General features: G+C 44.7%; 2 protein-coding genes across 2 annotated transcripts in view; one reads left to right on the top strand and one right to left on the bottom strand.

Annotated features, from left to right (window-relative positions):
- Nucleotides 1–296: 296 nt before the first annotated feature.
- On the bottom strand, nt 297–17,309 carry msto1 (misato mitochondrial distribution and morphology regulator 1). Its single transcript, XM_036577879.1, has 14 exons — nt 16,967–17,309; nt 14,563–14,692; nt 13,766–13,835; nt 11,745–11,820; nt 10,338–10,401; nt 10,093–10,246; nt 8,505–8,619; nt 5,890–6,024; nt 5,462–5,614; nt 4,826–4,957; nt 4,218–4,402; nt 3,039–3,143; nt 2,777–2,886; nt 297–2,062 (listed from the first exon to the last, which is right to left on the bottom strand). The coding sequence occupies exons 1-14, from the start codon at nt 17,048–17,050 to the stop codon at nt 1,812–1,814; spliced, it is 1,764 nt and encodes a 587-aa protein (XP_036433772.1). The 5' UTR covers nt 17,051–17,309; the 3' UTR covers nt 297–1,811.
- A 124-nt stretch (nt 17,310–17,433) lies between these two features.
- Nucleotides 17,434–17,823, top strand: part of tmem79a (transmembrane protein 79a) — a 12,433-nt gene continuing 12,043 nt past the window's right edge. The window contains 2 exon segments of the mRNA XM_036577906.1: nt 17,434–17,549; nt 17,683–17,823. The exon segment at nt 17,683–17,823 is cut by the window's right edge and continues 214 nt beyond it. The gene's annotated coding sequence lies outside the window, so the exon portion shown is untranslated.

The raw sequence follows: 17,823 nt of genomic DNA, 5'->3' as shown, positions 1-17,823 counted from the left end.
CTGGACAGGTTTTACCTTAAATATACTGTATTATTTGCTCTACTGTAGTTCAGAAAATGCCACCGAATGGTTGGTTATGATGTGGAAGGACAGAGAGTTGCAGTTATCTTTCCTCCCCCTAGTGGCAGAGGAGGTAAACTGCATTATAAAATGCTCTAATGTTTGTTCTTTTCTCCTTCTTTGTTTATTTTAAACATTTTAGCTAGAATCTGGGAAATTGAAACATCATTTTTTTGGAGTTGTAGTTTTTCATATTTTCAGGAATGAGAGTATCTAGGTAAATAAGTCACTCTTCATCTGAAGCAGCAGATTTTTTTTAATAAAAACAGGTTTGCGTACACAACCACACAGAATACAGTAATACTCCTAAATAACTCCTTCAGTGACGGTTCATCGTAAGTTATCTGGTCAGTTTTACAGGCCCGTTCTGGCCTCTAACAAGCTCTGATTCCAAATCAACCCAGAAGCTAGTCTGATCAGAGAGATCAGAACCAGCAGTGCTGTTCTTCACATTAAGCTCTAGTGCCCTGCTCCTCGGCCCCGTCCCAAACACATCTGACGAAAGCGCACTATGTTGGTAGTACAGCGAACAGGCCCTACACTCTTCCTGCTGAGTGGAGAGTGATTGAGAACACAGCCCAGTTCACTCTCCCTCAGCTTCTGAAGGGCTTTACATTCCTCTGATCACACCGCGGAGGGATCTGGGTGGAGACGATGGAAGAACTTTACATTTAACAACCTGTGGAGGTTCTTCTCAATCATCCATCCATCACTCCATCCAACCATCCCTCCACCTACCCATCAATCTGTCCATCCATCCATCCATCCATCCATCAGGTCATCCGCTCAACCATCAATCTACTCATCCATCCCTCAGGCCATCTGTCTAATCATGCATCTCTCCATCCATCCATCCCTCAGATCATCTGTCCAATCATGCATCTCTCCATCCATCCATCACCCCTCAGGTCATCAGCCCAACTATCCACCCATCCATCCATTCATCCACTCATCCATACCTCAGGTCAGCTGTCCAACCATTCATCACTCCATCCAACTATCCCTCCATCCCTCCCACCTACCTATCTATCTATTCATCCCTCAGGTCATCTGCCCAACCATCCATCCATCAATCCATTCCCTGCTCAGGTCATCTGTCCAACCATTCATTACTCCATCCAACTATCCCTCCATCCCTCTACCTACCTATCTATCTATCCATCCCTCAAGTCATCTGTCCAACCATCCATCCATCCATTCATCCCTCCATCACATCCATTTATCCATCTATCCATCCCTCCCTCTATCCATGCATGCCTCCATCCCTCCCTCCATCACAAAACATCTATCCCTTGGTCATCTGTTTATCCATCCACCCATTCTTCCATTTCTCCTCCATTTATCCATGCATGAGTCATTCATCCTTCCATCCAGTCCTTCCTTTTCTCCATCCATCCATCCATCCGTCCAATCCAACTCTCTGGTGATCTGTTAATCCATCCATCCGTCCTTCCAGCCACCTCTTCATCAATCCCTCAAAACATCTCCCATACAGTCTTCTCTTCTTCCATCCAGCCTCCACTCCACCATCACACCCATCCCTCTTTCTATCTACTCCACCCCACGCATTGATCCTTTCATCCATCCCTCCATTCCTCTACCTATCCATTCATCAATCCATTCTTTCATTCTTTTAAACATCCATCCATCCACCCATCCATCCCTCCAGACTGTGTTCAGATGAGCTGCTCTGATTTGCTTGATTAGTATCTGCTCTGCTCTCAGAGTGATGATGATGGTGATAGCTGAAGCTAATCGTCCTCTTCCTCAGATGAAGAGCGCAGCGTTCCTCCGCTGTCGTCACGGTAACGGTATGCGAGGCTGCGGAGCTGCTCCAGGCTTTCAGCCAGCTCTGTGGGCTCCAGGCCCTGGGACAGAAAACTGGGGGCCATGCGGCGCAGATCCAATGAACTACAGGACTTCTGCAGCTCCGCCAACAACTGACCAACAGCCACGCTAGACTGGACACATGTCAACACCGGCACAGACGAAACCACAGGAGCTGAGGGGGTGGAAAGAGAGAGAAGTATTAAAATACGTGATGTTACACTGAGATATTCAAATCAGCTGAAGCGCTGTAGGACAGTAAAAACGTAATTCACTTCAAATGACTGGCGCTGCTTACTAAACATGGAGAACCAGCGTTTAGCTACTATGCTGCTCAGTTGACCGAGAGCATTAGAAGAGCCCCAAAACTGGACACTTTAAATCTGCCTGAAAACGTTCCTGTTTGAGCTACTTTCAGCTCAGTTTAAACACTGTTAGCTCTGTTGCACTTCTGTCCTCCAACACCGCTCTAACGTCCTCATTTAATCTTTAATTTTACTTTTAATTTAATGTTCATTTTTTTCTTTTAAATCTATTGTTTTAATCATGTTTTAAGTTCCATTTTTGTTTACATTGTTACTTTCTAAACTTTAATTTGAATTGTCTTTGTATTTTCCCTCTTTTTCCACTTTTAATGGCTGCAGTGTGTGAAAGGTGCTATGGAAATAAACTTGCCTTGTCTAATGTAATGCAGTGTACAGTGTGCAGTGTGATGTAACAGCATACAGTAGGACAGCAGAAGACATCTGTAGTGTTGTAACTTAGAGTACAGTAGATCATTAGTATTTGTATTGTAATGTAGAGTACTGTAGTACAACATTTCAGTAACATAGTGTGATGCAGTGTAGTATAATTATTACGCAGCTTAGTGAAGTTTATCAGTACTTGCCTGTCGTCGGGGTTTGGCTCTGAATTAGACCCTGGGGGTCCAGGATCGGACTGAAAATCTGGGGGAATGGAGAGGTCAGTTTACTGGAGGAGGACACCAGCTGCACCGCCCTGCAGAGACAGAAAAACACAGGCTTACTGTCAGGAACTCAGAAGAGTTTGGGTCTGTAAATATGTGAATTTGTGTTTGTATATTAGAGTCTATCACAACAGAAAAATAGAGTGATCTGACGTACGTGTGTATGTGTGTTTGTGTTACTCACAGTGGTGTAGAAGGGTAGTGTGATCTGATGTACGTATCCAGAACCTCCAATCCTGACCGTGCGCAGTGCAGAGGGCTGGGTGGCTCAGTGCCAGGAACCAGTGGACTGCAGGAAAATGTAAATAAGGAATGTTACAGTAACCCTTTGCGACACTACCATAACACATTCATGTCATCTATTAATCATCTATCATGTAACCTGCTCTGATTTAACTGCCCCCCGTGTAACCTGCTGTGGCATCACCATCCTAATGTAACCTACTCTGATGTAACTGTGTGTGGTGAAACCATCTCTGCCAAAACCATATTTAACCTGCTCTGACGTAACCACTGGAGGCGAAACCACCCTTAAGTGTAACCTGCTCTCCAAACCTGCTCTTAAGTAACTGTCTCTAGAGAAACCATCCTTAAATATAACCTGCTCTGGTGTAACCATCCTAAAAGTATCCTTCTCTGGTGTTTCCGTCTGTGGCATGACCATGCTTAATGTAATCTGCTATGAAGTAAAGATCTCTGGTGAAACCATCCTTAAAAGTAACCCGTTTTGATATAACTTCCTTATATGTAACCTGCTCTGGCGAAACCATCCTTAATGTAACCTGCTCTGGTGTAACCGTCTATGGTGAAACCATCCTTAATGTAACCTGCTCTGGTGTGACCGTCTCTGGCGAAACCATCCTTAATGTAACCTGCTCTGGTGTAACCGTCACTGGCGAAACCATCCTTAATGTAACCTGCTCTGGTGTAACCGTCTCTGGCGAAACCATCCTTAATGTAACCTGCTCTGGTGTAACCGTCTATGGTGAAACCATCCTTAATGTAACCTGCTCTGGTGTAACCGTCACTGGCGAAACCATCCTTAATGTAACCTGCTCTGGTGTAACCGTCACTGGCGAAACCATCCTTAATGTAACCTGCTCTGGTGTAACCGTCACTGGCGAAACCATCCTTAATGTAACCTGCTCTGGTGTAACCGTCACTGGCGAAACCATCCTTAATGTAACCTGCTCTGGTGTAACCGTCACTGGCGAAACCATCCTTAATGTAACCTGCTCTGGTGTAACCGTCACTGGCGAAACCATCCTTAATGTAACCTGCTCTGGTGTAACCGTCTCTGGCGAAACCATCCTTAATGTAACCTGCTCTGGTGTAACCGTCTCTAGCGAAACTAATATCTTACCTCACTAGGTTCTGCCCTTCTAGTCCTTTGAGCGTCACTGATTGGCTAAAGCAGCGTCCATCAGCACGCTCAGGACAGGCTGATAGGGGTTTCCAAGGTAACACATCATGACAGGCTTGCAGGGCGTCAGGGAGACAGCTGCTTTGCATCATGGGAAACGGTACAGATCCGTATGCACATACAACCTGTGATTAAGAAATAAAAAGATACAGAACACGAATAAGATAGAAATTCATCACAAATTAGTCCACAGTTAAGCAAAAATGATAAAGCACTGACTGTTAAAGAAAAATCCATAGAAACACTGACAACATACACAGAGAAATAGACCAACAAATAAAGACTAAAATCAGGTTTGACTTTATTATTCATAATGAACAATGTGTAATGAATATTTCCTATGAAGATGCATGTATGTCTGTCTGCATGTATCAGCTATATGTATTACGCATGATGCTTTAGTAAAATGAAGTATGATTTTATGAGGCAGTGTTTCATCTCTGTAGGGGTCACTGAGCAGGCCAGTTTTATGACCACACTGCTATGAGGTCAAACTGAGAGGTGAGCTGCTTTTATTTGCGCTGTAAAACAAACTGTTCACTGCTCACCTTTCTCCCTGAAACAGTCAGTGTGTCTGCCAGCTGCCACATGGGGGTGCTGTTGTGTCTCAGTCTGTAGGACTGAGTCATAGTATCCAGTGCTAAAGCCAGAATAGAGCTAGAGTGATACCACAGAGAGGACTAGAGAGAGAGAGAGAGAGAGAGAGAGAGATAAATACACATATACAAACTCGTATGCAAATGCTTTAACGGAATGGTAAAATTCCACGTTGTTGATTTTCTGAGTGTGAATAAATTAACACATCATCTACAGAGACACTTCTGCACATTTTAATACAGAATCACTGTTTATTTACTGAATTTAACATATTGAGGAAAAAATAAAACTTAAAACATGGCCTGTGCAAAAGTTATGGCACATTCTATATATTTACTGTTCTATTTTTTCCCATTATGTTACACTCAAAAGAGAAATTATCCACTAAAATTAGCTTCAACTTTCACAAATCAACAAAAAATACCATTTGAATCAGGGGCGCACAAACTTTTGTACAAACTGTACTTATTATTACACACACAGTCTGACAGAAAGACACGTCAGAAACATGTCGGACAGTCCAGCAGCACTTCCACTGCAGTGTCTGTACCTCAGAGCGAGCGGCAGGCTGACTGAAAATCACTCACATCATAATTGAGCAGAGGAAACGAGGTGGGCGGAGCCGGCCGCCTGCCCAGCCCGCCTCTCAGGGTCAAAGGGCAGAAGAAGGAGCTGTGATTGGCCATGTGGACGGTTCCCAGAGCGCAGTTCATCATGTGATATAACTCCTTAATGGGGCTCTGAAACAGAGACAGTAAGAAAGCCGTTGTCAGGATGAACACTGACCGAGGAACACAATCAGAAGACTGAATACAACAAGCAGATCCAATCAGAGCAGCCAGCGTAGGAGCCCCTCCCACCCGTTATATAAATATATTATATAAACAGGTAAGATTCCTGTTTACACGCAAAAACCTTTACAGAACATCATTTCACATACACATCATACAGCTCTACTCCAAAGGCTTAAATAAGCGTCACATTCATCGAATAAACCGCAATTCAGCTCACTCACTGAGTCCCGGTGAGTGACAGGAGCCACACCCCACGTCAGGATGCCCCGCCCACCATAGGAGTCCTGCAGAAACTCTGTGACCTTTGAGCCCAAACCTGAGAAACCATCAGCCATGTCACACAGCACCTGGAAACCCTGCAGATAGATAGATTCTCTCAGTTACAGAGCAGATTTGTCTCGTTTCTCCCAGTTACAGAGCGGTTTTATCTACTTCCTCTCAGTTACAGAGCGGATTTGTCTCGTTTCTCTCAGTTACAGAGCAGTTTTATCTACTTTCTCTCAGTTACAGAGCAGTTTTATCTACTTTCTCTCAGTTACAGAGCGGATTTGTCTCGTTTCTCTCAGTTACAGAGCGGATTTGTCTCGTTTCTCTCAGTTACAGAGCAGTTTTATCTACTTTCTCTCAGTTACAGAGTGGATTTGTCTCGTTTCTCCCAGTTACAGAGCGGTTTTATCTACTTCCTCTCAGTTACAGAGCGGATTTGTCTCGTTTCTCTCAGTTACAGATCGGATTTGTCTCGTTTCTCTCAGTTACAGAGCAGTTTTATCTACTTTCTCTGTTACAGAGCGGTTTTATCTACTTTCTCTCAGTTACAGAGTGGATTTGTCTCGTTTCTCCCAGTTACAGAGCAGTTTTATCTACTTTCTCTCAGTTACAGAGTGGATTTGTCTTGTTTCTCTCAGTTACAGATCGGATTTGTCTCGTTTCTCCCAGTTACAGAGCAGTTTTATCTACTTTCTCTCAGTTACAGAGCAGTTTTGTCTTGTTTCTCTCAGTTACAGATCGGATTTGTCTCGTTTCTCTCAGTTACAGAGCAGTTTTGTCTTGTTTCTCTCAGTTACAGATCGGATTTGTCTCGTTTCTCCCAGTTACAGAGCGGTTTTATCTACTTCCTCTCAGTTACAGAGCGGATTTGTCTCGTTTCTCTCAGTTACAGATCGGATTTGTCTCGTTTCTCTCAGTTACAGAGCAGTTTTATCTACTTTCTCTGTTACAGAGCGGTTTTATCTACTTTCTCTCAGTTACAGAGCGGATTTGTCTCGTTTCTCGCAGTTACAGAGCAGTTTTATCTACTTTCTCTCAGTTACAGATCGGATTTGTCTCGTTTCTCCCAGTTACAGAGCGGATTTGTCTCGTTTCTCGCAGTTACAGAGCAGTTTTATCTACTTTCTCTCAGTTACAGAGCGGATTTGTCTCGTTTCTCCCACTTATAGAGCGGTTTTATCTACTTTCTCTCAGTTACAGAGCGGATTTGTCTCGTTTCTCTCAGTTACAGGGCGGATTTTGTCTCGTTTCTCGCAGCAGTTACAGAGCAGTTTTATCTACTTTCTCTCAGTTACAGAGTGGATTTGTCTCGTTTCTCCAGTTACAGAGCGGTTTTTATCTACTTTCTCTCAGTTACAGAGTGGATTTGTCTCATTTCTCCCAGTTACAGAGCGGTTTTATCTACTTTCTCTCAGTTACAGAGCGGATTTGTCTCGTTTCTCGCAGTTACAGAGCAGTTTTATCTACTTTCTCTCAGTTACAGAGTGGATTTGTCTCGTTTCTCCCAGTTACAGAGCGGATTTGTCTCGTTTCTCGCAGTTACAGAGCAGTTTTATCTACTTTCTCTCAGTTACAGAGTGGATTTGTCTCGTTTCTCCCACTTATAGAGCGGTTTTATCTACTTTCTCTCAGTTACAGATCGGATTTGTCTCGTTTCTCCCAGTTACAGAGCGGATTTGTCTCGTTTCTCGCAGTTACAGAGCAGTTTTATCTACTTTCTCTCAGTTACAGAGCGGATTTGTCTCGTTTCTCTCAGTTACAGGGCGGATTTGTCTCGTTTCTCCCAGTTACAGAGCAGTTTTATCTACTTTCTCTCAGTTACAGAGTGGATTTGTCTCGTTTCTCCCAGTTACAGAGCGGTTTTATCTACTTTCTCTCAGTTACAGAGTGGATTTGTCTCATTTCTCCCAGTTACAGAGCGGTTTTATCTACTTTCTCTCAGTTACAGAGCGGATTTGTCTCGTTTCTCCCAGTTATAGAGCGGTTTTATCTACTTTCTCTCAGTTACAGATCGGATTTGTCTCGTTTCTCCCAGTTACAGAGCGGATTTGTCTCATTTCTCCCAGTTACAGAGCGGTTTTATCTACTTTCTCTCAGTTACAGAGCGGATTTGTCTCGTTTCTCCCAGTTACAGAGCGGATTTGTCTCGTTTCTCTCAGTTACAGGGCGGATTTGTCTCGTTTCTCCCAGTTACAGAGCGGATTTGTCTTGTTTCTCTCAGTTACAGAGCGGTTTTATCTCCTTTCTCTCAGTTACAGAGCGGATTTGTCTCGTTTCTCCCAGTTACAGAGCGGTTTTGTCTCCTTCCTTTCAGTTACAGGGCGGTTTTGTCTCCTTTTTCCAAGTTACAGAGCAGATTTGTCTCCTTTCTCTCTGTTACAGAGCGGTTTTGTCTCCTTCCTTTCAGTTACAGAGCAGATTTGTCTCCTTCCTTTCAGTTACAGGGCGGTTTTATCTCCTTTCTCTCAGATACAGAGCGGTTTTGTCTCATTTCTCTCAGTTACAGAGCGGTTTTATGTTGTTTCTCTCGGTTACATTTACAGAATTTTTTCATCTTTATCATGTTTACCTGCAGATAGTCACACTCCTCCACGAAGAAGTGCAGTCTGTCCTCCAGCTCCTCCAGCACTGAGCCCTGTAACAGCGCCTCCCCCTGGCCAAATGCCTCCAAACGCGCAGACTCCCTGCAACACACATATATACACATACAGTCACAGCCGCACCAGCAGTAGACCAGTTTATTACGTTAATAAAAGAAAATAATATACAATATCACTAGTGTGAGTGTGAGGTAAACAATTCTTCTGCACTTTTCCTCGAATGTCTAACAGTGGCTATATCAGCACACTTAGTGGAGCCACTTGCATTTTACTCTCTGGGCTCTCTAGATAAGAAGTCTAGCCTTTCACTCACAACAGCACAATCCAGCAAGACAGTTAGCAGAGTTAGCTAGTGTTAGCTATTTTCATTGGGGATGCATCGATACAGAACTGGTATTGGATAACGGCCTGATACCGTCCTCATTTATTCCTACTTATAAAATTCTCTGATACCAACATTCAGTGCCGACTGATACCGTGTGACATAAGCTGTACAGCTGTAAATAAGGTAGGTTTCATAGTTTTGATCCTCATCCATCACACCTGAGGCTGACACATCCGAGGAGCTCACACTTCCAGTTTTCTGTCTTGTTGGAGTCGTTTGATTGGCTGGTTGAGCTGTAGCTGAATGTCCTCTAAAGCCAGACAGACGCTGTGTGATGTTAGAGATCTTGTTCTTTGGTGACTCTCACTGTCCGTTTGAACAGACCATCGTGTTCAGACAAAGCTACGATTTATAAACTCACACTGTACGAAACGCTCCGTCTGACTGACCTGCTACGGGAAACACAGCCTCTACAGACGCTCTGTCTACAGACCGTTATCAATAAAGCTGATTCACTCAGAATAACCGAGTACTGAGCAACACACTGAGACGCTGAGCAGCGCTGCTAACACTGAGCACTGAAGATAAAGCAGGCGCTGATGTTCACAGTAGGGCAGTTCGGTCTCTCTACAGACTGATTTACAGAAAAATCACTGTATTAATGTTTATATCTCAATATTCTACTCAGTAAAGTCTCATATACTGACTTTAGTAGGAAATGTCGACTTTTTCTCCTCCGTTTTGTTGGCCTGTGTGTCTCCACCCGTGTTGGGGAAATGGTTGGGACTGTGTGTTTATAAACAGTCTATAATCTCTCAGTGTATCCTGGTGAAAATCTGCCGAGGCGGAATGTCTGAAGTGCTGGCGGCTTTGTGTCCGACTGTGGCGGAGTCAGTAACTCTTCTCTGTGTGAGCAGATCCTCCTTCACTGTGCTTGATCATTAGCACAGCAGCTACACTCGGATTTCGGCACAGCAGGCATCGGAATGTTAGTATTGGTGAATTTTTATGAGAACGAGTAAATGAGCACAGTATCGGCCGATACCTGATACCAGCATCGGTATTGATGCATCCCTAACATGTGTATGTCAGTAAGAAACTCCAGTATGTAGCTCTGCTCAGGTCACATGCTCTGATCCCTAACGGTCATATCCTGTTTTGTGACTTTATGATATCCTGTCTTTGCCGTATCGCTCAGCTCTGCTGTACCGTGTACCGTGTAGTGGACCCACCCATCGTGGTTGTATTGGTTAATGACTGTAATGGTGCGAGGATGCAGGTGGAGCCTCAGGAAGTCCGACCACACCCTCACACTGCCCTCCAGCCTATAGGCTTTCTGCACACGCTCCAGAGTGCTGTTCACCGTCTCTATGGCAATGGCTCCCCCTGTTTCAGAGATACATCATTTCTGACATCACACTGAAGCTTAAAGAACAGATTAAAGAACAGATCAAAGATGAATATATACTGTTTTTACCTGAGCAGTGAGGGACCAGAGCAGGAGAGGAGCTGAAATCAGGTTCCACCAACAACTCCCCCTTCTATACACACACACACACACACACACACACACACACACACACACACAGACACACACACACACACACACACACACACACACACAGAGACACACACACACACACACACCACACACACCACACACAGACACAAAACACACACACACACACACACACACACAGACACACACACACACACACACACACACAGACACACACACACACACACACACAGACACACACACACACCACACACAGACACACACACACACACACCACACACAGGCACACACACACACACACACACACACACACACAGACACACACACACACCACACACAGACACACACACACACACACACACCACACACAGACACACACACACACACACACACAGACACACACACACACCACACACACACACACCACACACAGACACACACACACACACAGACACACACACACCACACACAGACACACACACACACACACACCACACACAGGCACACACACACACACACAAACACACACACACAGACACACACACACACACACACAGACACACAGACACACACACACACAGACACACAGACACACAGACACACAGACACACACACACACAGACACACACACAGACACACAAACACACACACACAGACACACAGACACACAGGCACACACACACACACACACAGACACACAGACACACAGACACACAGACACACACACACAGACACACACACAGACACACAAACACACACACACAGACACACAGACACACAGACACACACACACACAGACACACACACAGACACACAAACACACACACACAGACACACAGACACACAGACACACACACACAGACACACAGACACACACACAGACACACACACACACACACAGACACACACAGAGTAAGATATAACTATAATCTTAAAGGCTTACATTTCTCTTAGATTATATATTTCTGAGCTCATGTTTGGTTTTATGTACCAAAACGATGAATTAATTCCTACATGATCATTTTCAACCTCTCTCTCTAAGCTTTACAATTAGATGGGCTGTTTTTGCTACAGTACCTTTAAGACTGATATATGTAAATGAGCTCTGATCTGATTGGCTGCCCTATACTGGGTCTCATTCACAAAGCACTCAGGGCTGAAAAATCCCTTATAATTTAAATATTACTTGGGTGGCATCTTTTGTTTCTTAAAAAAAGTGCTTTATAAGTAAGATATATTATTATTATGACTTATTTTTATCAAAAAGGTTCTGCTATTGTTGCAACTCAGAGAACCAATGTTGGTACTATACGGAACAAACAGGAGGACATTTCGGGAGAAAACGTGAGACTCTGTTGTTCTTACGTCCAGCTTGTCCAAATCCTGTAGAAACGAGTTCTTAGACGGAGGACTTTCTTCATGGGTCATAATCTGACCCTGCCTGAAAGAAGAAAAACAAGATTTCATTCTTCAGATGCTCACGAAGCAACGAAGAGACACCACAGATACAAACAAACAGTACTGTGAAAAAGGAAATTAGAGACAGATTTAAAAAGCCTATTTATACGAGAAATAAGTGGTTTTTACTTAGTAAAACTAATATTTTATAATACAAACAAAGAACATGAACATAAAAGTAGTGATTCTGTTTATATCAATGTGTTTAACAATTTAAGCTCCACCCATTCAGCCCACATCCTACATAATAATAGACCACTGTAGTCGTGCGTCATTCTGTAGTCCTCGTTATGCCCATATTAGGAATTCCTGGTCTGAGCTCCATTTCTCTATGGCCAGAATGAACAGGGCTGTTGAAAAATCTCCTCTAGCGCCCCCTGTGTTAAATAAACATGTTCAGAACCCGATTCGTTCTGTGCTGTGAACATTCTTCTCTCGAATATCACTGGATCCTCCGAATTACGAGGTCGGTAAAGAGCTATAATACTAATATTGCTACATGCAAGCTAAAGCTACTGCGCATCAATTTGATGTCACTAAGCTACACAAAACTAAGGCGGGCTGTGGTGGTGCTCTGACGAGCTGAGCTACCTTATCGAAATGTTCTACTGTAGCGCAAAATTACAGGTATACCTGTAAATAAAACCTCTGGGTGGGATATTCTGATAGACTAAAACTACTTATCAAAAATACTACCAGCATTAAAACTACGAGGCTGAATTTAGCTTCTTTTTTCACAGTTTCTTGTTCGGATGTTCCTGTTCCACCTTAAATGGTGCAGCAGTTGTGAATAGCTATCACAAACATCAGCAAACGAGACAAAATACTGACCTGTTAGTTCAGTGAAACAGCAAAAATAAGCAAATGTTACTCAGCTGTTAAGCGGAAATAGAGAAACCTCCTCATATCTGGCCTTTCAACCCTCCATGAAGCTGAATTTTGCTTCTTTTTTGCCGGCAGCTTGTTCGAATTTTCCCGCTCCACCTTAAATGGTGCAGCTGTCACGTTCTGAAAAGTCGAACAAAAAGCTGGCGAGTGTCCTGAGAAAATGTCCTCAGACAAATGTTACCAGCATTAAAATAATAATGAGGACATTCTGAGAGCCTAAATCAGTTTATCAGGGTGAGCAGTGATCATTAAGCCGAGTCGGTACCGGATCAGCCCGAGTTCAGGTTCGTTTGTAGAGCTTTTCAAATCAAGCTGAAAGGAGAGATCTGTCGTGTTTCACTGAGCATCAGGTGAAGAACAGAGAGCTGCAGGGAAACCTGCTGATTCTGTTCGGACTCCTTTTCATTTCCCCTCAGTCTGTAAATGGAAATGAACACTGACAAAGCCGGATTAAGGAGGCCGCCAGTCTAATGACGTGAATTCAGAGCGCAGTAGCTTTAGCTCTCATGGAGCAATATTCATATTTCAACTCTTTATCGACCTCGTAACTCAGAGGATCCAGTGATGTTCGGGAGAAGAATGTTCACAGGACAGAACGAATCGGGTTCTGAACATTTGAATTTAACACAGGGGGCGCTAGACTAGATTTTTCAAAAACCCTATTCATTCTGGCCATAGAGAAACGGAGCTCAGACCCTAAGAGCATGGAGTGGACTACAAATTGACAACATAACTACAGTGGTTTATAGCTGTTCATGCTACTTAGAACCACATAAACGTTATGTGTAGCTCAGAGGGGCAAATAAAACACTGTAACAGAGGTGTGTGATGGCTGGATGCATCCAGGAGAAATCGGGAACCAGAATTATGTTCTAGCTTAAGAAATATCCAGTACCAAATCCAATCCAATCCAAAATTCTTGTTCTGTTTGACAACATTAATCTTTGGTTGAACCTATTCTAATGATATATTGTGTTTTCACAACCAAAAACAAGCTTTATACTGTCCAGATAAAAGGTTTATAGATAAGAAACACAGACCATGTTAAGGTGTTCGAGTCCTGTTCTGTGGCATACAGACTGCCTTCCTTCTTCAGCGTCTGAAGGCTCCCTGAGGAAGGAAACAAAGACATTATGGCAAAAAACGAGCAGATAAACTTCACATGAATTAGTGTTTCACTGATCAGCGGACAACGTGCTCTGTGCTTTAATATACTGTAATACACTACAGGAAGTGTAGGGGGCGATATGGCTTCTACTGTTTCATTTAAAAAGCTCTATATGTTCATATGATCCACACAGTCACTCTGACAGACTGTAATACACTACAGGAAGTGTAGGGGGCGATATGGCTTCTACTGTTTCATTTAAAAAGCCTCTATAATGTTCATATGATCCACACAGTCATTCTGACAGACTGTAATACACTACAGGAAGTGTAGGGGGCGATATGGCTTCTACTGTTTCATTTAAAAAGCCTCCATAATGTTCATATGATCCACACAGTCACTCTGACAAACTGTAATACACTACAGGAAGTGTAGGGGGCGATATGGCTTCTACTGTTTCACTTGCTTTAAAATGCTCTATATATGTGCTCATGTGATCCATGTAACAATATATGAGACTAACTAAAAACAAACATGCTATGCTAATTTTGTGAGTTTCTCTTTATGTGCTTTTCTAGCTGAACAGCCAATCACAGAACTCTCTTTCACCAACGGCACTGACAACAGCCAACTCGTGCCAATCCTGAGGTGCACACCACAAAAACTATGAAAGTTTGGTACATCAGGGGCGAAGATGTTAAGAATGGATCATGTTGGCTGCTCGATTACCTTTAAGGTCAAGGGCGATGAGGCGGGGGGTGTAGGTCACTTGACCCCCGAGTGTGAGGCCTTCTCTGAACAAAACGTCACTCTGCAGCTCCCCCGGAGGAAGGTCTGGGTCATAACACAAAGACGCATCCTTAAAAAAAGTAAGACAGGAGTGAAAGATGAGTACCAAGTTAGACACTGAGGACTGAGTGATGAGTAGCCTGTTAGGCAGTGAGGAGTGATGAGAGGTTAGTTAGGCAGTGAGGAGTGATGAGTACCCAGGTAGGCAGTGAGGAGTGATGAGAGGTTAGTTAGGCAGTGAGGAGTGATGAGAGGTTAGTTAGGCAGTGAGGAGTGATGAGTACCCAGGTAGGCAGTGAGGAGTGATGAATAGCCAGTTAGGCAGTGAGAAGTGATGAGTAGCCAGTTAGGCAGTGAGGAGTGATGAGAGGTTAGTTAGGCAGTGAGGAGTGATAAGTACCCAGGTAGGCAGTGAGGAGTGATGAATAGCCAGTTAGGCAGTGAGAAGTGATGAGTCGCCAGTTAGGCAGTGAGGAGTGATGAGTAGCCAGTTAGGCAGCGAGAAGTGATGAGTAGCCAGTGAGGCAGTGAAAAGTAATGATTAGCCAGTTAGGCAGTGAGGAGTGAGGAGTAGCCAGTTAGGCAGTGAGGAGTGATGAGTAGCCAGTGAGACAGTGAGAAGTAATGATTAGCCAGTTAGGCAGTGAGAAGTGATGAGTAGCCAGTTAGGCAGTGAGGAGTGATGAATAGACAGTTAGGCAGTGAGGAGTGAGGAGTAGCCAGTTAGGCAGTGAGAAGTGATGAGTAGCCAGTTAGGCAGTGAGAAGTGATGTATTCCAGTTAGGCAGTGAGGAGTGATGAATAGACAGTTAGGCAGTGAGGAGTGATGAGTAGCCAGTTAGGCAGTGAGGGATGAATAGCCAGTTAGGCAGTGAGGAGTAAGTGGTGAATAGCCAGTTAGGCAGTGAGTGATGAGTAGCCAGTTAGGCAGTGAGGAGTGAGTGATGAGTAGCCAGTTAGGCAGTAAGAAGTGATGAGTAGCCAGTTAGGCAGTAAGAAGTGATGAGTAGCCAGTTAGGCAGTAAGAAGTGATGAGTAGCCAGGTAGGCAGTGAGGAGTGATGAGTACCCAGTTACGCAGTGAGGAGTGATGAGTAGCCAGTTAGGCAGTGAGGAGGGATGAGTACCCAGTTAGGCAGTGAGGAGTGATGAGTAGCCAGTTAGGCAGTGAGGAGTGATGAGTAGCCAGTTAGGCAGTAAGGAGTGATGAGTACCCAGTTAGGCAGCGAAGAGTGAGCGATGAGTAGCCATTTAGGCAGCGAGGAGTCAGCGATGAGTACCCAGTTAGGCAGTGAAAAGTGAGTGATTTGAAGCCAGTTAGGCAGTGAGGAGTAAGTAGTGAATAGCCAGTTAAGCAGTGAGGAGTGATGAGTAGCCAGTTAGGCAGTGAGGGATGAATAGCCAGTTAGGCAGTGAGGAGTTAGTGATGAGTAGCCAGTTAGGCAGTGAGGAGTGATGAGTAGCCAGTTAGGCAGCGAGGAGTGATGAGTAGCCAGTTAGGCAGCGAGGAGTGAGTGATGAGTAGCCAGTTAGGCAGCGAGGAGTGAGTGATGAGTAGCCAGTTAGGCAGTGAGGGATGAATAGCCAGTTAGGCAGTGAGGACTGAGTGATGAGTAGCCAGTTAGGCAGTGAGGAGTGATGAGTGGCCAGTTAGGCAGCGAGGAGTGATGAGTAGCCAGTTAGGCAGTGAGGAGTGAGTGATGAGTAGCCAGTTAGGCAGTGAGGAGTGAGTGATGAGTAGCCAGTTAGGCAGTGAGGAGTGATGAGTAGCCAGTTAGGCAGCAAGGAGTGATGAGTAGCCAGTTAGGCAGCGAGGAGTGATGAGTAGCCAGTTAGGCAGTGAGGAGTGAGTGATGAGTAGCCAATTAGGCAGCGAGGAGTGATGAGTAGCCAGTTAGGCAGCGAGGAGTGAGTGATGAGTAGCCAGTTAGGCAGTGAGGAGTGATGAGTAGCCAGTTAGGCAGTGAGGAGTGATGAGTAGCCAGTTAGGCAGTGAGGAGTAAGTGGTGAATAGCCAGTTAAGCAGTGACTGATGAACAGCCAGTTAGGCAGTGAGGAGTGAGTGATGAGTAGCCAGTTAGGCAGCGAGGAGTGATGAGTAGCCAGTTAGGCAGTGAGGAGTGATGAGTAGCCAGTTAGGCAGTGAGGGATGTTGTCTAAAAGCATATTTAATAGGTATTTACACAGTACAACAACTAAATCCACTGATGAAGTGAACGCAGGGTGGTCTGTAACTGCACTGCAGCGCGTGTAGAGAATTGATCATTAACAGGTCTGTATCCTTAGTGAAGGTTATTAGATTAATACAGTAACAGATGAACAGAGCAGTGATGGGGTGATCTGACCTGCAGGTTCCACCAGTGAGTGCCCACAAAGCCGGAGTAATGTCCGAGCTGCAGAGTGACCACTTCCCGACACAGACCGCTCATCTCTCAGCGCAGCAGGCGGCTCATCGCGCTCCCACACCCCTCTCTTTACTCTCCTTATTCCGGTTTACTCTCCTTGTCCGGGTTTACTCTCCTTGTCCCGGTTTATTCTCTCTGTCCCGGTTTATTCTCTCTGTCCCGGTTTATCCTCTCTATCCCAGTTTACTCAGCTCGGTTTTAGTCCGGCGCCGCTGCTGCTGCATGTAAACACACAGTCACACTAACCTGCTCGCTGCTAGGCTGAAGGCCCGCCTCCCTGCGTGACCCCGCGTGTGTGTGATTGGCTGCTGGTGGTCGTACAGCGCGCTGATTGGCTGAAGGCGCAGGCGAAGGCGCTGAGCTGGTTCGGTTTCACCGCGCCTCGCTGGAACACGTGGACGGGCGACTCTTAATTATTGTTATGGTTCAGATTTCCACCTCTGTCCGATCTCAGCGCTGTAATGCTCATTACCCGGATTCTGCGAGTGGAGGTGGAAGGGCTGCATTTCCGCACAGCGGTTATGTGAGTTTATGTGTTATCATATACTCATTCTGATAGTCTGGGTTGGTCTTATTCTACTCCACACAGACAAACAAACAAACAAATAAACAAATGAAGTCATTTTCAGCGTTTCTGTTCCTTCTTCCTCCTAAAGCTTCGTCATTGTCCTGAGAACAACAGGCCGGGAATAAAGAGCAACTCATGACTCATTCAAAATAAAAGTCCCCTGTGTCAGTGTGTGGGTGTGGGTGTGTGTGCGCGCGCGCTCAGAGGTCCCTCACCTGCTGACACACCT

This window comes from Colossoma macropomum, unplaced genomic scaffold (genome assembly GCF_904425465.1).
Source record: "Colossoma macropomum unplaced genomic scaffold, Colossoma_macropomum, whole genome shotgun sequence".
Taxonomy (NCBI): domain Eukaryota; kingdom Metazoa; phylum Chordata; class Actinopteri; order Characiformes; family Serrasalmidae; genus Colossoma; species Colossoma macropomum.
This window is presented reverse-complemented; position numbering and strand designations above follow the sequence as displayed.